The 21,230-nt window shown below is 46.0% G+C and overlaps 1 protein-coding gene across 1 annotated transcript in view; it reads right to left on the bottom strand.

Moving 5' to 3' along the window:
- The window catches only part of PRPF4 (pre-mRNA splicing tri-snRNP complex factor PRPF4), a 38,736-nt gene that overhangs the window by 10,118 nt on the left and 7,388 nt on the right, over positions 1–21,230 (bottom strand). Inside the window, exons 5-7 of the mRNA XM_069747721.1 lie at positions 12,591–12,670; positions 12,203–12,296; positions 1,129–1,223 (exon numbers count right to left, since the gene is read on the bottom strand). Of these exons, the coding sequence (XP_069603822.1) occupies positions 1,129–1,223; positions 12,203–12,296; positions 12,591–12,670 (269 nt within the window). The remainder of the gene's footprint in view (positions 1–1,128; positions 1,224–12,202; positions 12,297–12,590; positions 12,671–21,230) is intronic.

The raw sequence follows: 21,230 nt of genomic DNA, 5'->3' as shown, positions 1-21,230 counted from the left end.
ATGTAGTTTCTGCTGTAAACGCCGGGGGCCCCGGGCAATTGTCCAGTCACTCCCCCAACGTTGGTCCTGACGGGAGAACTTAAGTCCCGCTTTCCTGGGACTGGTAAGATGGACCCACATTAGGTATCTTTACCAGTGCAGGATATAAACAATGGGCCCAATGTGTAAAGTATATCCCACTGCAGGTTATAACAACCATTGTGCAGTTGGATCAGACCTTGTCTTACGGATGAGCCTTAGGCCTCTTTCACACTTCCGTTTTTACAATCTGCACAGGATCCGTCAAAATGTTGAAATGACGGATTCCTGTGCAGATTGTAAAAAATGGGTGCACTGGGCCCGTTTTTCTTACGGACCCGTCGAGGCTATGTGCACCTGTTATGTATGCGTCTTCGCAGCGGTTTTCCGCTGCGAAAACGCATACACAACAAAACTCAGTTCAAAAATAATAAAAAAAATAAAAATCGCAATACTCTCATCTTCCGGCGTCCCGCACAGCGTTACCGTTGCTCGCGATGCTCCCAGCACCTAGCGTTCCCAGTAATGCCTTGCGTGCAATGACCTCTGATGACGTGCGGTCTAGAAAGACCGCGATGTCATCGTGTCATTTCGCAATGCATCCATGGGAACACTAGGTGCTGGGAGCATCGGTAATGCTGCCCAAGACGCCGGAAGGTGAGAATATTGCGATTTTTTTTTTACATTATATCTTGTTACTATTGATGCTGTATAGGCAGCATCAATAGTAAAAAGAGAGAGCGAGTGAGAGAGAATTTCCCTGACTGGAAATTCTTTCGCGCATGCTCAGTTGCTTCCATTATATCGAACGACGGACAGCTCAGGATCCGTCACTGAGCGATTTTCCGACGTGCAGAAAAAAACGTTCCTCTGAACATTTTCTCCGCCCGACGGACAGTGATTTTCCGACGGATCCAGTGTACGATGGATGAAATGGATGGCCATCCGTCACAATCCATCGCTAATACAAGTCTATGGGAAAAAACAGGATCCAGCAGAAGAATTTGCTGGATCCTGTTTTTTCAAAAATCAATGGATTTCGACGGGAGCTAAAAGACGGAAGTGTGAAAGAGGCCTTACCCACACACCTGCGACTGATAATTCACTTACCAACACGCTGTCGCCAAAAGTTTTGAGTTCGGACTAAAGTGACAGAAGGACAGAGGGCGATCGTCTCCAATCTGACTGCAGAAGTTGTTCAAGGACTGTGGAACAAGAAAAGACAGCGATGGACACAGTCTGAAGGTCTCTGTGTTCAGAGGCTGAATTCGTAACCCAGACTGTGGAGCGTTTGGCACAATGTATCAGCATAGATATTAACCCCTTCACACCCGAACCTGTTTTGACACTAATTACCGGGCCAAATTTTACCATTCTGACCAGTGTCACTTTACATGGTAATAGCTCTGGAACGCTTTAACGGATCCCACTGATTCTGAGACGGTTTCTTTGTGACATATTGTACTTCATGATGGTGGTAAAAGATTTTCACATGACTTGCGTGTAATGTGAAAAAATATCAGAATTTTGTTGAAAATGTTGCAATTTTCAAACTTCTAATTTTTATGCCCTTAAATCAGAGGTATGTCACAAAATAGTTAATAAATAACATTTCCCACATGTCTACTTTACATCAGCACAATTTTTGAAGCAATTTTTTCTTGTTAGAAGGGTTAAAAGTTGACCAGCGATTTCTCATTTTTTCATCAACATTTACAAAACCATTTTTTTTTTTTTAGGGACCACATCACATTTGAAGTGACTATATGACAGAAAATACCCAAAAGTGACACTGTTCTAAAAACTGCACCCCTCAAGGTGCGCAAAACCACATACAAGAAGTTTATTAACCCTTTAGGTGCTACATAGGAATTTTTGGAATGTGGAAGGAAAAAATAAACAATTTTCTTTTTTATTTTTACAAAAAATTTAATTGAGACTTTTTTTTTTTATTTTCGCAAGGGTAACAGGAAAAAAATGGACCCCAAAATTAGTTGTGCATTTTTTCCTGAGCATGTAGATAGTCCATATGTGGGGGAAAACCACTGTTTGGGCACACGGCAGGGTTCTACATGGGAAGGAGCACCATTTGACTTTTTGAATGTAAAATTTGCTGGATTAGTTGATGCCATGTCGCGTTTGGAGAGCCCCTAATGTGCGTAAACAGTGGAAACTCCCCACAAGTGACCCCATTTTGGAAAATGGACCTCTCAAGGAACTTCTCTGAAGTGCCTGGGGGTTCAAGGTGCACATCTAGATAAGTTTACTACAATATAGCCGTAAAAATAATAATAAAAAAAATCATATTTTTCCTGCATAAATGTTCTTTTTGCCCCAAATTTTGCATTTTCTCAAGGGTAACAGGAGAAAATGGAACCGAAAATATGTTGTGCAATTTCTCCTGAGTACACACATATACCATATGTGGTGGTAAACTACTGTTTGGGCGCACAGCAAGGCTCAGAAAAGAAGGAGTGAAATTTTGGAATGCAGACTGATAGAATGTTCTGCGGGTGTCATGTCCCATTTGGAGATCCCCTGATGTGCCTAAACAGTGAAAAAACCCCACAAGTGACCCCATTAGACCCCTCAAGGAATTTGTCTAGATGTGTTGTGAGCACCTTGAACCCACAAATGCTTCACAGAATTTTACAACGTTGATCTGTGGAAATGAAAAAAATAAATATTTTTCCCACAAAAATGTTGTTCTAGCCCCAATTTGTTTCCATTTTCCAAAAGATAGCAGGAGAAAATGGACACCAATATTTGTTGTGCAATGTCTACTGAGTATACAGATACACCATATTTGGTTGAAAACTACTTTTGAGGCACAGTGCAAAACTCAAAAGAAAAAGCGCTATACTGGAGTTCAGATTTTGTTGGACAGGTTTGATGGTGCCATGTCACATTGGGAGAGCCCATGAGGTGCCAGAACAGCAGAATTCCTCATATGTGGCTCCATTTGACAAACTACACCTCTCAATTAGTTAATCTAGGGGTGCACCGATCATATTTACACCACAGGTGGGTCACAGAATTTTTTTACTATTGGGCAGTGAAGAAAAAAATAACTACATTTTTACCACAAAAAAATTGTTTTATCCCTAAATTTTACATTTTCACACTGGGAAACGGGTAAAAATGGCACCAAAATTTGTGCTGAACATAGAAATACCACATATGTGGCTGTACAGTACTACTACCCATACGGAGAGACTCAGGAGGAACTGAGCGCAGATTTTCCTAAAATAGTTTGCGGACTCCATATACAGAGCCCTCAAATGGTAGAAAAGCAGAATCCTCCTTCAAGTGACCCCATTTTGGAACTTATACCCCTTTGGGAATCCATCTACAGATGTAGTGACAATTTTGACTCCATGAATGTTTCCAGAAACAAGCAGCAGTGGATGTTTGAGTGAAAATTGCAGTACTGTACAAACACTTGGCACTCGTATTGATGTATTCAACAGAAAAATATATATTTTTATTGCAGAAACTTCCAGACAAAAACAAAGAGACATTTTGGTCAAAACAAGACCTTCATCAGTCGTCTGGAAGAGGCAAAACTGTGTGTTGCAGCGTCAGGTGAGAGTCTGCTGTATCCACGGCTCAGACAGAGCGCTTTCAGTCTGAACGGTAGACACCGCAGACTCTCACCTGATGCTGCAACACACAGTTTTGCCTCTTCCAGACGACTGATGAAGGTCTTGTTTTGACCAAAATGTCTCTTTGTTTTTGTCTGGAAGTTTCTGCAATAAAAATATATATATATTTTCCTGAATACATCAGTACGAGGGCCAAGTGTTTTTACAGTACTGCAATTTTCACTCAAACATCCACTGCTGCTTGTTTCTGGAAAACATCCATGGAGTCAAAATTGTCACTACACCTGTAGATAAATTCCCAAAGGGGTGTAAGTTCCAAAATGGGGTCACTTGAAGGGGAGTGCCTAGTGTTTTAAAATATACGGTAACAAACATCTTTGGATCCTACTTGCACACCTTTGTCCCCAAAAGTGTCATGTCTACTATCACATGCATGAGAGAGTTGCAAACCACCATTGTAATGACCCATAAATTGTAGTGACCAGCACATTCTTCTGGAGACATTCACACGTAAAATGGGTGGGTGTCAGCACCACAGAAATGCCAAACATGGACACTAAATGTGGTTTAGGCACACCATGGGTCTCAGAAAAGAGGAGGCATTTGGATTTGGAAGCGCAGAATTTGCTTAAAGGGAACCTGTCACCACCCTCCCCCCCCAAAAATCGAAGATGAGCTAAGCCTACCAGCATCAGGGGCTTATCTACAGCATTCTGTAATGCTGTAGATAAGCCCCCGATGTATCCTGAAAGATGAGAAAAAGAGGTTAGATTATACTCACCCAGGGGGGTTCCCGCTGCGATCCGGTCCGATGGTCGTCGCGGTCCAGTCCGGGGCTTCCCATCTTCTTACGATGATGTCCTCTTCTTGACTTCATGCCGCGGCTCCGGCGTACTTTGTCTGTCCTGTTGAGGGCAGAGCAAAGTACTGCAGTGTGCAGGCACCGGGAAAGGTCAGAGAGGCCCAGCGCCTGCGCACTGCAGTACTTTGCTCTGCCCTCAACAGGACAGACAAAGTACGCCTGCAACAGAGCCACAGCGTGAAGACAAGAAGAGGACGTCATCCTATGAAGATAGGAGGCCCCGGACCGCGATGCCCACCGGACCGGACTGCACTGGACCGCCCCCCCAGGTGAGTATAATCTAACCTCTTTTTCTCATCTTTCAGGATACATCGGGGGCTTATCTACAGCATTACAGAATTCTGTAGATAAGCCCCTGATGCTGGTGGGCATAGCTCATCTTCGGTTTTGGGGGCGACAGGTTCCCTTTAATTTCATTTGGGGGCGAGGAGCCATTTAGCTTTTCCAGAGCCTTTGTGCTACCATTAACATTGAAGCCCCCTATATTTCCATTAACCCCTTCCCGACCCATGACGCCACGTAGGCGTCATGAAAGTCGGTACCAATCCGACCCATGACGCCTATGCGGCGTCATGGAAAGATCGCGTCCCTGCAGATCGGGTGAAAGGGTTAACTCCCATTTCACCCGATCTGCAGGGACAGGGGGAGTGGTAGTTTAGCCCAGGGGGGGTGGCTTCACCCCCCCCGTGGCTACAATCGCTCTGATTGGCTGTTGAAAGTGAAACTGCCAATCAGAGCGATTTGTAATATTTCACCTATTATAACTGGTGAAATATTACAATCCAGCCATGGCCGATGCTGAAATATCATCGGCCATGGCTGGAAATACTAATGTGCCCCCACCCCACCGATCGCCCCCCCAGCCCCCCGATCTGGCCGGTACACTGCTCCGGCTCCCCTCCGTCCTGTGCTCCGCTCCCCCTCGTGCTCTTGTCCGCTCCCCCCGTGCTCCAATCACCCCCCCGTGCTCCAATCACCCCCCCTGCACTCCGATCCACCCCCCCCGGTGCTCCATTCCAGCCCCCCCGTGCTCCGTTCCACGCCCCCCGTGCTCCGTTCCACCCCTCCCGCGCTCCGATTCCCCCCCCCCCCCACCCCATCATACTTACCGATCCAGCCGGGGTCCCGTCCGTCTTCTCCCTGGGCGCCGCCATCTTCCAAAATGGCGGGCGCATGCGCAGTGCGCCCGCCGAATCTGCCGGCCGGCGGATTCGTTCCAAAGTGCATTTTGATCACTGAGATAGATTATATCTCAGTGATCAAAATAAAAAAAATAATAAATGACCCCCCCCCCCCCCCCTTTGTCACCCCCATAGGTAGGGACAATAAAAAAAATATAGAATTTTTTTTTTTTCCACTAATGTTAGAATAGGGTTAGGGTTAGGGGTAGGGTTAGGGTTAGGGTTAGGGTTTCGGTATGTGCACACGTATTCTGGTTCTCTGCGGATTTTTCCGCTGCGGATTTGATAAATCCGCAGTGCTAAACCGCTGCGGATTTATGGCGGATTTACCGCGTTTTTTTCTGCGCATTTCACTGTGGTTTTACAACTGCGATTTTCTATTGGAGCAGTTGTAAAACCGCTGCGGAATCCGCACAAAGAAGTGACATGCTGCGGAATGTAAACCGCTGCGTTTCCGTGCAGTTTTTCCGCAGCATGTGTACAGCGATTTTTGTTTCCCGTAGGTTTACAGTGAACTGTAAACTCATGGGAAACTGCTGCGGATCCGCAGCGTTTTCCGCAGCGTGTGCACATACCTTTAGAATTAGGCTATGTGCCCACACTGCGGATTGGCCGCTGCGGATTCGCAGCAGTGTTCCATCAGGTTTACAGTACCATGTAAACATATGAAAAACCAAATCCGCTGTGCCCATGGTGCGGAAAATACCGAGCGGAAACGCTGCGTTGTATTTTCCGCAGCATGTCAATTCTTTGTGCGGATTCCGCAGCGTTTTACACCTGTTCCTCAATAGGAATCCGCAGGTGAAATCCGCACAAAAAAACACTGGAAATCCGCGGAAAATCCGCAGGTAAAACGCAGTGCCTTTTACCCGCGGATTTTTCAAAAATGGTGCGGAAATATCTCACACGAATCCGCAACGTGGGCACATAGCCTTAGGGTTAGGGTTGGAATTAGGGTTGTTGTTAGGGTTGTGATTAGGGTTATGGCTACAGTTGGGATTAGGGTTAGGGGTGTGGGGGGGTTAGTGTTGGAGTTAGAATTGAGGGGTTACCACTGTTTAGGCACATCAGGGGTCTCCAAACGCAACATGGCGCCACCATTGATTCCAGCCAATCTCGTATTCAAAAAGTCAAATGGTGCTCCCTCACTTCCGAGCCCTGATGTGTGCCCAAACAGTGGTTTACCCCCACATATGGGGTACCAGCATACTCAGGACAAACTGCGCAACAATTACTGGGGTCCAATTTCTCCTGTTACCCTTGTGAATCTAAAAAAATGCTTGCTAAAACATCATTTTTGAGGAAAGAAAAATGATTTTTTATTTTTACGGCTCTGCGTTGTAAACGTCTGTGAAGCACTTGGGGGTTCAAAGTGCTCACCACATATCTAGATAAGTTCCTTTCGGGGTCTAGTTTCCAAAATGGGGTCACTTGTGGGGGGTTTCTACTGTTTAGGCACATCAGGGGCTCTGCAAACGCAACGTGACGCCCGCAGAGCATTCCATCAAAGTCTGCATTTCAAAACGTCACTACTTCAATTCCAAGCCCCGGCATGTGCCCAAACAGTAGTTTACCCCCACATATGGGGTATCACCGTACTCAGGAGAAACTGGACAACAAATATTGGGGTCAAATTTCTCCTGTTACCCTTGGGAAAATTAAAAAATTCTGGGCTAAATAATTATTTTTGAGGAAAGAAAACGTATTTATTATTTTCACGGCTCTGCATTATAAACTTCTATGAAGCACTTGGGGGTTCAAAGTGCTCACCACACATCTAGATAAGTTCCTTTGGGGGTCTAGTTTCCAAAATGGGGTCACTTGTGGGGGGTTTCTACTGTTAAGCCACATCAGGGGCTCTGCAAACGCAACGTGACGCCCACAGAGCAGTCCATCAAAGTCTGCATTTCAAAACGTCACTACTTCAATTCCGAGCCCCGGCATGTGCCCAAACAGTGATTTACCCCCACATATGGGGTATCAGCGTACTCAGGAGAAACTGGACAACAACTTTTGGGGTCAAATTTCTCCTGTTACCCTTGGGAAAATAAAAAATTGCAGGCTAAAAGATCATTTTTGAGAAAATAATTTTTTTTTTTTATTTTCATGGCTCTGCGTTATAAACTTCTGTGAAGCACTTGGGGGTTCAAAGTCCTCACCACACATCTAGATTAGTTCCTTTGGGGGTCTAGTTTCCAAAATGGTGTCATTTCTGGGGGATCTCCAATGTTTAGGCACACAGGGGCTCTCCAAACGTGACATGGTGTCCGCTAATGACTGGAGCTAATTTTCCATTTAAAAAGCCAAATGGCGTGCCATCCCTTCCGAGCCCTGCCGTGCGCCCAAACAGTGGTTTACCCCCACATATGGGGTATCAGCGTACTCAGGACAAACTGGACAACAATATTTGGGGTCCAATTTCTCCTATTATCCTTGGCAAAATAGGAAATTCCAGGCTAAAAAATCATTTTTGAGGAAAGAAAAATTATTTTTTATTTTCATGGCTCTGCATTATAAACTTCTGTGAAGCACCTGGGGGTTTAAAGTGCTCAATATGCATCTAGATAAGTTCCTTGGGGGGTCTAGTTTCCAAAATGGGGTCACTTGTGGGGGAGCTCCAATGTTTAGGCACACAGGGGCTCTCCAAACGCGACATGGTGTCCGCTAACAATTGGAGCTAATTTTCCATTCAAAAAGTCAAATGGCGCGCCTTCCCTTCCGAGCCCTGCCGAGTGCCCAAACAGTGGTTTACCCCCACATGTGAGGTATCGACGTACTCGGGAGAAATTGCCCAACAAATTTTATGATCCATTTTATCCTACTGCCCATGTGAAAATGAAAAAATTGAGGCGAAAAGAATTTTTTTGTGAAAAAAAAAGTACTTTTTCATTTTTACAGATCAATTTGTGAAGCACCTGAGGGTTTAAAGTGCTCACTAGGCATCTAAATAAGTTCCTTGGGGGGTCTAGTTTCCAAAATGGGGTCACTTGTGGGGGAGCGCCAATGTTTGGGCACACAGGAGCTATCCAAATGCGACATGGTGTCCGCTAACGATGGAAATAATTTTTCATTCAAAAAGTCAAATGGCGCTCCTTCCCTTCCGAGCCTTACCATGTGCCTAAACAGTGGTTTACCCCCACATGTGAGGTATCGGTGTACTCAGGAGAAATTGCCCAACACATTTTAGGATCCATTTTATCCTGTTGCCCATGTGAAAATGAAAAAATTGAGGCTAAAAGAATTTTTTTGTGAAAAAAAAGTACTTTTTCATTTTTACGGATCAATTTGTGAAGCACCTGGGGGTTTAAAGTGCTCACTATGCATCTAGATAAGTTCCTTAGGGCGTCTAGTTTCCAAAATGGGGTCACTTGTGGGGGAGCTCCAATTTTTAGGCACACGGGGGCTCTCCAAACGGGACATGGTGTCCGCTAAAGAGTGGAGCCAATTTTTGATTCAAAAAGTCAAATGGCGCTCCTTCCCTTCCAAGCCCTGCCGTGCGCCCAAACAGTGGTTTACCCCCACATATGAGGTATCAGCGTACTCAGGACAAATTGGACAACAACTTTCGTGGATCAGTTTCTCCTTTTACCATTGGGAAAATAAAAAAATTGTTGCTAAAAGATAATTTTTGTGACTAAAAAGTTAAATGTTCATTTTTTCCTTCCATGTTGCTTCTGCTGCTGTGAAGCACCTGAAGGGTTAATAAACTTCTTGAATGTGGTTTTGAGTACCTTGAGGGGTGCAGTTTTTAGAATGGTGTCACTTTTGGGTATTTTCAGCCATATAGACCCCTCAAACTGACTTCAAATGTGAGGTGGTCCCTAAAAAAAATGGTTTTGTAAATTTCGTTGTAAAAATGACAAATCGCTGGTCAAATTTTAACCCTTATAACTTCCTAACAAAAAAAAATTTTGTTTCCAAAATTGTGCTGATGTAAAGTAAACATGTGGGAAATGTTATTTATTAACTATTTTGTGTCACATATCTCTCTGGTTTAACAGAATAAAAATTCAAAATGTGAAAATTGCGAAATTTTCAAAATTTTCGCCAAATTTCCGTTTTTATCACAAATAAACGCAGAATTTATTGACCTAAATTTACCACTAACACGAAGCCCAATATGTCACGAAAAAACAATCTCAGAACCGCTAGGATCCGTTGAAGCGTTCCTGAGTTATTACCTCATAAAGGGACACTGGTCAGAATTGCAAAAAACGGCAAGGTCTTTAAGGTCAAAATAGGCTGGGTCATGAAGGGGTTAACAGATGACAGACCTGTGTGTGGACTTGCTTTTTTGTGGATTTTGAAGCTTTTATTGGGAACATTTAACAAAATGTTTCGGATCACATTTATCCAGCGCTCTATGCTGAGCACTTACATCGGTGTTTCAAACTACATCTCCAAGTGATGTGATTAAGTTGAAACCTCTGAGGGATCCATTCACTAATGAGGCAGCAGAGTGCACAAAACTGTGGCCTACGGCACTTTTATGCATGCCTAAAAAGACACTGCCGTATCATGGGCCAGACGGCGTCCACAGTGCCTCCATCTGCCTCATTATAGGGAATGTTCCGCTGGGGTTACGTCTGAATCACGTATTTCAGAGATTTAAATGGAAACGCCAATGTAAGCACTCAGTGTAGAATACAGGATAAATGTGCGCCAAGCTTTACTGCGATTTTTGGGAGGCAGAAAAAAAAAAATAAAAAATCAACAGCAGTTGAAGAATTGGTTTTATTCATTTTTTACGCCATTTATCGTAAATGGCATGGTACCTTTAGGCTATGTGCACACGTATAATGGTCCACTGCGGATTTTTCCGCAGCGGATTGGATAAATCTGCAGGGCAAAAACGCTGCGTTTTTGCTGCAGATTTATCGCGGATTTACCGCGGTTTTTCTGCGGATTTCACTGCGGTTTTCTATAGGAGCAGCTGTAAAACCGATGCGGAATCCGCAGAAAGAAGTGACATGCTGCGGAATGTAAACCGCTGCGTTTCCGCGCGTTTTTTTCTGCAGCACGTGCACAGCGTTTTTTGTTTCCCATAGGTTTACATTGTAATGTAAACTCATGGGAAACTGCTGCACACCCGCAGCTGCGAAAACACTGCGGATCCGCAGCGTTTTCCGCATCGTGTGCACATACCCTTATTCTTCGGGTCGGTGCGATTACAGCGATACCAGATTTATATTGGGTTTTCATGTTTGCCTGCTGTCACACACTAAAAGATTTTTTTTTTCTTCAAAAACTAGTTTTTGCATCACCATATTTTGAGAGCTGCAATTTTTCCAAATTTCTGCAGATAATGTCATGTGATGACTTGTTCTTTTGTGGGAAGAGATGATGTTTTTATTGGTACCATTTTAGGGCACATGACATTTTTGGGACGCAAAATGAACAAAAACCAGCAATTCAGGAATTGTTCTTTTGGGTTATTTTAATGCTGTTTCATGTGTGGTAAAATTGATGAGGCAGCTTTATTCTTCGGGTCATGATTTTTATCTTTTTTTGTGGTTTGGCGCTTTTACACAATGAAAAAATAATTATTTTTACATCGCTTTATTCTGAGTGTTATAACGTTTTCATTTTCCTGCTGATGGAGCTGCATGGCGACTTGTTTTTTTGGGGGACAAGATGACATTTTCAGGTGTACCATGTTTATTTACATTAGTATTTTTGATCGCGTTTTATTTCACTTTTTGCTCGGCGGCATGATGAAAAAGCATTGTTTTTTACCAGGTTTTTTTTTTACGGTGCTCACTGAAGAGGCTAACTGTTGGGACAATTTTATAGGTCGGGTTGTTCCAGATGCGGCAATACCAAATATGTGTACATTTTTTTATAAAAATATTTATGGGTAAAATGTTATATATTTATATCTAGTTTTATTTTTTTTTAATTATTTTTTCAATTTTTTGTATTACTTCATCCCTCTATGGGACTTTCACTTTCTGCAGTCTGATCGCAGTTCTAATGCATTGCAATGCACCAGCACAACTGACAGTCTGCTCTCACACAAACTTGTTAGATCATGCACTGCGCATGATCTAACGAGTTTGCTAGAGCCTGGTGACCCATAGTGACATCGGGTCACCATGGCAACAATTTTAGACCCCGCGACTTCATCGCAGGGGCACCGATCGGAGGGGAGAGGGGGCGCCCTTCCACTGCCCTCTAAATGCTGTGATCGCAGCACTTAGGGGGTTAAGCTGCCGGGAGCGGAGCGGCACCACTACTGACAGCGAGTGTATATATATATATATATATATATATATATATATATATATATATATATATATATATATATATATATATATAGATATAGCAAATGGGGTGAAACAGATCTGGATCCGGACTGATAACACTCACACCGATACATTGTAACAAACCTTTTGAAGTGGGTTCATTCCAGAAAGTTTTCCAGACTCTGAATATACACTAAAGTGCTTTCATTTACTGACAGCATAGATTTTGGAAAGGAAGCATTAATAAAATGCTGTCTCTAAGTTAAAGTGTCTGCCTTCCATTCTACTCACACGCAGGGATTTGTGCAGGTCTTGTTTCTGGGATGTCCTGGTGGATTCTGGGATGACTCTGTATTCCCGGGCATTTTCCAATCGAAGCATTGCCCTGCAGAAGACGGGGATACGGGGGGAACAGTCATGTATATAGTAGATCTTATGGGTAAATACAGAGTGGGGGAAATGATAACCATCCAATCACGTGGCTGCTTTCAGTCTCCAAACTACAATCTGATTGGATGGGAACATAATCCAACACGATTCATAGGAACACTCCAGGCAAAACAGAGAGAGGGGGGAACGAAACAGGGACCAGCAGATATAGCACCTGATGCCCCGCAAGCCATGCCTTCTTCACCAGGAGTGTTCCCTACATGGTGTCGATACCAACTACACAACGTACCGAGGTAAGGAGTATCGTGCAATCCACAGTCGAGCGATCTTCAGCGTGTTCGGCCCCTCGTGATACCAAGTGTGCTGGTGCTGAAGACAAGAACAATCCACTATGAGCGGGATCCAGTGTAATGTAACCACAGTGCGACGCAGCTTCACCAGGTCTAATGTCCACAAAGCTTCATCATTTTATACTGAAAAGCAACTTCCTAATAAATCTGTGTTACCTGCACTGATACATTGCAGCAAATGATCAGAACAAGAGAAAGTTGTGCAGCTGATGTTCACAGCTCAGAGATTATTATGTGAACGGATATACAGCAGGAAAGCCATCAGCTGGGTGTTTTCACTATTCGTTTACAACAAGCAGTGATCTTGAAATGGTTCAGAACGTTTATAAGTAACTCCTTATTCAATTACTGAATGGAAATTACAAGGAATTGTACAATTTTCCCCTCCCACAAAATTGCTGAATTTACAACAATACTACAGAGCTGCACTCACTATTCTGCTGCTGCAGTCACTGTGTACATGGGTTTACCGCAACAGAGAGGAGCCAGAAGACCATAGTGTCTGATTTCTTGTACTCCTTCACTGATTAGAATCACTTCACCATGTCAAACAGTGCAGGTTTCCGCTAGCAGTGTAGGGGTCAATCTATTCAATTGAGAGCTCCTGGAGCTTTCTTGCTTTGATGATCTCAGCTGTTCAGAGTTGGACAATCCCTTCTACTACACATAATACATAGTAACATAGTAACATAGTTAGTAAGGCCGAAAAAAGACATTTGTCCATCCAGTTCAGCCTATATTCCATCATAATAAATCCCCAGATCTACGTCCTTCTACAGAACCTAATTGTATGATACAATATTGTTCTGCTCCAGGAAGACATCCAGGCCTCTCTTGAACCCCTCGACTGAGTTCACCATCACCACCTCCTCAGGCCACCTCCTCAGGGATTGCCAGTTTTAGTTTCATACTGCCTTGTTCTGGAGTTGTAGCTGTTGGTAGTTTGAGGAGGCGTTTCGAGTGTTTTTCAACAGACTTACTTGGAGATTTGTCTGTGTGCATATCCTCATTCTCTTATATTTGTTTTTTCCTACCTGGTGTTCCACTCTGTTTGTGAGGGCATAGCTGTATGATTGGTATGTTAATTTATTCCTATACGTCCTTCCTTGTTAGGTGTGGTTTGTGTATTCTTATATACCACTACTCCCCACTTCCTTGGGTGGGTGAGGGGACAGATAAAGGCTGATTTAGGAGCTCACCAAGGCATGTAGCCCCAGTGTCTTCACCATAAGAAGTAATAGGGATAGCGACGGAGCCCCTGGCCCCAGGATGTACTACAACAGTGCCGTGACATTAACACTTGGGAAACCATTTTTTTCTATCCATCATGGATCCTGTTACTGCTCTGGCAGGGCAACTGCTGCAACTGAGCCTGTGGGTGGCAGACCTACGTACTGTAGATTTTATTTTAGCACCCAAACTCATCTGGTTTAGGGACCGCAACTCCCAGGCAGCCCCAGATATAGCCCAAGATCGCATTGCCTGACAGGTTCTCTGGGAGGCGAGACAAGTTTGTTGTTTTCAGGAGTCATGTAAGCTACACATTTATGTCCTCACTCCTAAGGAACGGGGAGCAACCGGGTGGAAACTGTAATTTCTCTCCTTCAGGCTGACCCCCAAGTCTGAGCATTTTGTCTCCCGGACGCCTCTCAGTTGCTTTGAACGTTTGAGGATTTATTTTTTTTCACATGCTGGGTCACATGTACAGCGACTCCCTGGACGAATTTATTCTACGTCAGCCTCGGCAGGGACACCGGCTGGCAGAGGAGTATTGCTCTGAGTTTCGGGGTGGTCCACTGATACTAAGTGGAACGACCCCGTACTCTGTACCCAGTTCTGTCAAGGGCTATCGGTAAGGGTGAAGGATGCCTTTGCACTGCTTGAGGCAGCCAAGTCTTTGGCTATCCGTGTAGACCTCCGTTCTTTTCGCCAGAGAAAGAGACACTGCAATTTGTGGGGAGGCCGGGTTTAAGGGAACCTAGGTCTGAGTCAAATGAGGAACCCATGCAGTTGGGTGGGGAAGCATGTTCTGTTGGTCTAACTGTAATTTGGCGTAAAGGGGTGTGTCTTTTTTCTGTGTTGGAAAGGGTCATTTTGTGGGTGCTTGGCCTCCCTTATCCCACAGTAAACAGCCGCTGGAAATCGAAAAAGCCCGGTTTGAGGGGAGGTTGGCAACCCAGGTGCACATATTTCTTCTGTGGGTAGGTCACATTTTTTTTATTAGCCAAGCTCTATCTGACCAAAAATAAGGTGGCCATTTCAGCCTTTCTGGACAGTGGGGCAGGGTTTAATTTGATAGATGCCAGGTTTGTCCAAGCCCATGGCATCAAATCACATACAATGTCAAGACCTATACCCATAATCACCATATACTCAGCACCCTTGAGACAGGGGTATTTTACTCAAGCCGTCCAGGGGTTACATCTACGTGTAGGGGCCATGCACTCAGAAGGTATTGACTTATGTGCTAGAGGGTCTGCCCTCTCCTGTGGTTCTTGGAATACCTTTGTTCACTCTGCACAACCCTTTGGTAAAATGGCAGCATCGGGAGTTGGTAAAATGGAGTGAGTATGGTCAAGGACACTGCTTGGGCACCTAGCTAGCCAGGGTGGGTACCCAATCTCTGCCTGAATACCTGTCTGTCTTTGGGGAACTTTTCAGAACAGGGGAGTCAAGAACGCTCTCCTCATCGTCCTTACGATTGCGCCATTAATTTTATACCTGGGGCCACGCTGATAAAGCGCATACTATATAACATCTCCGGTCCAGAGAGACTATAATCGCTGAAAATCTGGCAAAGGGCCATATCAAACAGTCTTCATTCCCCATTGTTGCGGGATTTTTCTTTGTAAAGAAGAAAGATAGGGGGTATTACGCCCCTGCCTAGATTTTCGAGAACTTAATCAGATCACGGTACGGGATTCATATCTTCTCACCCCAGAAATGTTTAATGAGATTTTAAGAGCAAAATGGTTTTCTAAACTTGATCTCAGGGGGGCATATAATCTCCTTTGAATTAAGGAGGGGGGGATGAGTGGAAGACAGTCTTCAATACACCTGAGGGACACTATGAAAACATTGCGATGCCATTTGGGTTGACGAATGCTCCCGCAGTCTTTCAGCACTTTGTAAATGACATCTTTAATCGCATGGTAGATAGATTTGTGGTCATCCATCTTGATGACTAATTTATTCACCTAACCTCGAGTCACATTGGGTCATGTCAGGCAGGTCCCTTTCCTGGGTTATTACTCATTGTCCACCGGTTTTCGCATGAATCCGGTGAAAGTCTGGGGGGTACTGAATTATGATCATCCTGAGGACTTTACAAAGATTTTGGGGTTTCTACTAAGCGTCTGACACTTAAACAGGCAAGGTGGTAATTGTTCTTCACTAGATTCAACTTTTTTGTGACATATAGGCCGGGGAATGAAAACATTAAAGTGGATGCCTTATCTTGTTTTCCTGGGGGTGGAGGTAATTGTGACCCGGTCCCTTTACTATAGAAAGGGGTAGCTAGTGCTATAAGTTCTGACCTTGAGAAAGAGGTTGCAGAGGCTCAGGGGGACGCCCCTACTGCCTGTCCATTAGGCAAACTGTTCGTACCAGTGAATCTGAGTCTTAAAGTTTTGAGTGAACATCATGATTTTGTCTTGACCGGACATCCCGGTAATAAAGCCACTAGCGATCTCCTTACCCGGCGTTTCTGGTGGTTAGGGGTACATCAAGATGTTCGGGAGTATGTAGTTGCCTACAGTGTCTGTGCACGTTCTAAAACCTCTCATACTAGTATGTGTAGGTCTTGCCAACCATTGGAGATTCCTAGTAGACCTTGGACTCATTTGTCAGTAGATGCCATGACCTTGGCGCTAATTTTCAGCAAATCGAGAAACAACATGAGAGTACTACAGATATTGCTTCTGACCGGGGGGGGGGGTGCAATTTATTCCCAAATTTTAGAGGGCATTTTGGACTCACATGGGGATCCATCTGTCATTTTCTTCAGCCTTTAATCCACAGTCTAAAGGGCAAACTGAATGTGTAAGCCAAAATCTTGAGACATAACTTAGTTTTTTTTTTAATGTCTGAGAATCAGGAAAAATGGGTTACTTGCTCGCCTGTTGATGGCTCGGGCTCGGGGGAGATCGGAACCTTGAAAGGATCCGTCGCCCCCTTCACTCCGTTAATTAAAAAATAAAAATTTACAAAAAAGTAAAATAAAAACGTTGGGGTCTGAAACAGACCCGTGTGCCTCCTACAGACACTAAGCAAGAACTGGTTAGCTGAGAGCCAGCAGGAGGATGTATACTGCAGGGGAGGAGCTGAGAGCCGGCAGGAGGGTGTATACTGCAGGGGAGGAGCTGAGAGCCAGCAGGAGGGTGTATACTGCACGGGAGAAGAGAACTTTCTTTGTATCACAGTGTCAGCCTCCTAGTGGCAGCAGCATACACCACGGTCTGTGTCCCCCAATGAGGGGGAAGGAGGAAAATGGGTTACTTACTTAGATCTAACTGAATTTGCGGTGAATAACCGTTGTCTTGAGTCTACTGGTAAGTGCCTGTTCTGCGGGGCATACGGGTTTCATCCTCAGTTCAGCTAGAAATTGTTCTTCTGGAATACCTGAAGAAGAACGGTGGTTTTCATTATCAATTATGTCTGTGTGACAAGGGGTGATTGATAATTTGAAGAGGATGGGGTCCAAATATAACTGTGTGGCTGATTGGAGACGTTTGGTGGGTCAGGACCTGTGTTTTGGTGTGGTTGTCCTTGAGGAACCTAAAGTTAAAGGCTCCTTCTTGGAAACTGAGTCTCAGGGTCATCGGTCCCTATAAGATTGTGGCTGTCAATCACGTAGCATTCCGCCTTGCTTTGCCACCCACTTTTAGGATTCTCAATGTGTTTCACCAGTCTTTGCTCAAAAGAATATGTTGCGTCCTATGAACATCATCACCTTCATCTCCGGTTATTGTTGATGGGAATTTCAGACTGCCAAGATCATTGATTCTCGCTTAGTTCATTGGTCTCTTCAGCATCTGGTACACTGGAAGGGATATGGTCCTGAAAAGAGGATGTGGGTACAGCATCTGATGTTCATGCAATCAGGTTGATCTGGTATTTTTAAGCAGCACACCCTGATAGATTCGGCCCCGAGGTCCCTCTTAGAAGGGGGGTACTGTCACGGGTTTAACAGAAGACCGCAGCATCTGATTTCTCCCACTTCTGTACTGTTAAAACAGGATTTTTGGTTGCTTACCGTAAAATCTGTTTCTTGAAGCCTCCATTGGGGGACACAGGAACCATGGGTGTATGCTGCTGCCACTAGGAGGCTGACACTATGCAAATAAAAAAGTTAGCTCCTCCTCTGCAGTGTACACCCCACCGACTGGCATTATACTCTTCAGTTAGTGAGAAAGCAGTAGGAGATAATGAAACAAGGTTGAAAAACCATAACCACAAACTTGAGAACTGTAACGTGAGAACAGTCATAGAACAGATAACAACAGAAAACATTGGGAGGGTGCTGTGTCCCCCAATGGAGGCTTCAAGAAACAGATTTTACGGTAAGCAACCAAAAATCCTGTTTTCTTTATCGCCTCTCATTGGGGGACACAGGAACCATGGGACGTCCCAAAGCAGTCCCAAGGGCTGGAAAACGGACTTCCATCAGGTCAGAGGACTCACCACTGCCGCCTGCAGGATCCTTCTGCCTAGGCTGGCGTCCGCCGATGCGTAGGTATGGACCATGTAAAATTTGGCGAACGTGTGGATGGAAGACCAAGTTGCCGCTTTGCAAAGCTGTAGGGCGGAAGCCCTGTGGTGCACCGCCCAGGAGGCGCCGACTGCCCGGGTAGAGTGAGCCTTAATCCCAGGAGGGGGCACTCTGTTCTTGACCCGGTAAGCCTCTAAAATTGCCGTTCTGATCCAGCGAGCAATAGTCGCTTTAGAAGCCGGCTGGCCTCTGCGTGTGCCATCAGGAATGACGAAAAAAGAATCCGTCTTCCGGAAAGAGGATGTTCTATCCAGATAAATCCTCACTGCCCTGACTAGGTCTAGCTTGTTCAACGATCGCTCCAGAGGATGAGTCGGAGCTGGACAAAAGGAAGGTAGAACGATGTCCTCGTTGAGGTGGAAGGTGGAAACCACCTTAGGAAGAAAAGAAGGTGGAGGTCGGAAGACCACCTTGTCCTGGTGAATGACCAAAAACGGAGGGCGGCAAGACAGTGCCGCCAGCTCGGAAACGCGGCGAATGGACGTGATGGCCACAAGAAAGGCCACCTTCCAAGATAAAACTGATAGAGGAATCTCCCTAAGAGGTTCAAAGGGAGAAACCTTCAAAACGTCCAGTACCAGGTTTAGGTCCCAAGCCTCCACAGGGGCCCTGAACGGCGGGACGGCGTGGGCTACCCCCTGAAAGAAGGTCTTAACCTGTGGCCGAGAGGCCAAGGTCTTCTGAAAGAGGATGGAAAGCGCAGAGACCTGACCCTTCAGGGAACTAAGAGCCAGGCCCGAATCCAGTCCTGCCTGAAGGAAGGCCAAAAGAGAAGGCAGAGAAAAAACCATAGGCGGCACGCGGTTGGACTCGCACCAACGGAAATAGGCCTTCCAGGTGCGGTAGTAGATCCTGGAAGACGAAGGCTTCCGAGCCTGAATCATGGTGTGAATCACCCGGTCCGAAGGGCCGGACGCTCTTAGAACCGCGGTCTCAACAGCCACGCCGTTAAACTGAGCGACCGAGAATTCGGGTGGCAGATCGGACCCTGGGACAGCAGATCGGGCCTGTCTGGAAGGCACCAGGGAGCGTCCGCGAGAAGGTTGACGAGCTCCGCGAACCAAGCTCTCCTGGGCCAATCCGGGGCGATCAGGATGACCGTCACCCCTTCCGCTTTGATCTTCTTCAACAGTTTGGGAAGTAATGGAAGGGGTGGGAACAGGTAGGGCAGCTCGAACTGTGACCAAGGAATGGCCAGAGCATCGACGCCCACTGCGAGAGGATCGCGGGACCTGGAGACGAATTGCGGAACCTTCCTGTTGATTCGAGACGCCGTGAGATCCACATCCGGAGTTCCCCATCGAAGACAAATCTGATGGAAGACCTCCGGATGCAGGGACCATTCCCCTGCCGCGAGACCCTCGCGGCTGAGGAAGTCGGCGGCCCAGTTTTCTATCACCGGAACCGTTGCCTCTGCCCAAAGGAGGATCTTGGATACCTCGGCAAGGGCCAAGGAGCTCCGAGTCCCCCCCTGATGGTTGACATATGCCACAGCCGTGGCGTTGTCCGTCTGGATCCGGACTGGAAGGCCCCTGAGGATCCTTTCCCAATGGCGGAGGGACAGAAAGATGGCCCGAATTTCGAGGACGTTGATCGGCAGCGCAGACTCCTGCGGCGACCAACGGCCCTGAACCGTGAGGTGGCGAAAAACCGCACCCCAGCCGATCAGGCTGGCATCCGTTGTCACCACCTGCCAGTGAACCGGAAGGAAGGACCTGCCCTGGGAGATGAGAGGAGACGTCAGCCACCAGTTGAGAGACCGCTTGACCCGAAAGGAGAGTCTGATCGGCCGATCCAGGGAGAAGACCGACCTGTCCCACTGAGACAGAATGGCTTGCTGAAGGGGTCGAGAATGGAATTGGGCGAAGGGAATCGCTTCCAAGGTAGCTACCATCCTCCCCAGAACCTTCATGGCCGATCGGAGGGAGGGAGGCCGAGGATCCTGGAGCAAGAGTATGTCCCGACAAAGGGTGGATCTCTTGTCTTTGGGAAGGAAGACTCTGGACTGACGAGTGTCGAAGAGCATGCCCAGAAAGATGATGCGCTGAGAAGGAATAAGGCAGGACTTCTTCTGGTTGACCAGCCATCCGAAACGGGATAAGGTGTCGAGAACAATGGACAAGCTTTCGTGGGCCTGAGCAAAGGACGGAGCCTTGATGAGGATGTCGTCGAGGTATGGGAACAGGACCAAGCCTCTGACCCTCAAAATGGCCATCAGCGCCGCCATGATTTTCGTGAACACCCTTGGCGCGGTTGCGAGACCGAACGGCAGGGCGACGAACTGAAAATGATCTTGTTGCACTGCAAAGCGCAGGAAACGGTGATGTCCGGGAAATATTGGAACATGTAGGTAGGCGTCCTGGATATCTATAGAGCATAGAAATTCCTGAGCCTCCATGGAAGCAATTACTGAACGAAGCGATTCCATCCTGAAGTGTCTCAGGCGAACCCTCCTGTTCAGCAATTTGAGGTCCAGAATGGGACGAACCTTGCCGTCTTTTTTCGGTACCACAAAGAGGTTCGAGTAGAAACCCGTGTACCGTTCCTTTTCTGGGACGGGAACAATTACCCCGGATTTTAGCAGAGAAGCGATGGCTGCGAAGAAGCCCGGAAACAAAGCGGGATCTTTTGGAGGACGAGATTGGAAGAAACGATCCCTGGGTCGGGAGGCGAACTCTATTTTGTATCCCGAGGATACAACTTCCCTGACCCATGCATCCTCTACTGCGGAAATCCAGACGTCCCTGAAACGGAGAAGACGGCCCCCCAACCTGGGAGTTGGGCTGGAGTCTTGCCGAGAGTCATGCGG

This window comes from Ranitomeya imitator, chromosome 2, assembly GCF_032444005.1.
Source record: "Ranitomeya imitator isolate aRanImi1 chromosome 2, aRanImi1.pri, whole genome shotgun sequence".
Taxonomy (NCBI): Eukaryota; Metazoa; Chordata; class Amphibia; order Anura; family Dendrobatidae; genus Ranitomeya; species Ranitomeya imitator.
The sequence above is the reverse complement of the archived record's forward strand: the minus strand, read 5'-3'. Positions and strand labels throughout refer to the sequence as shown.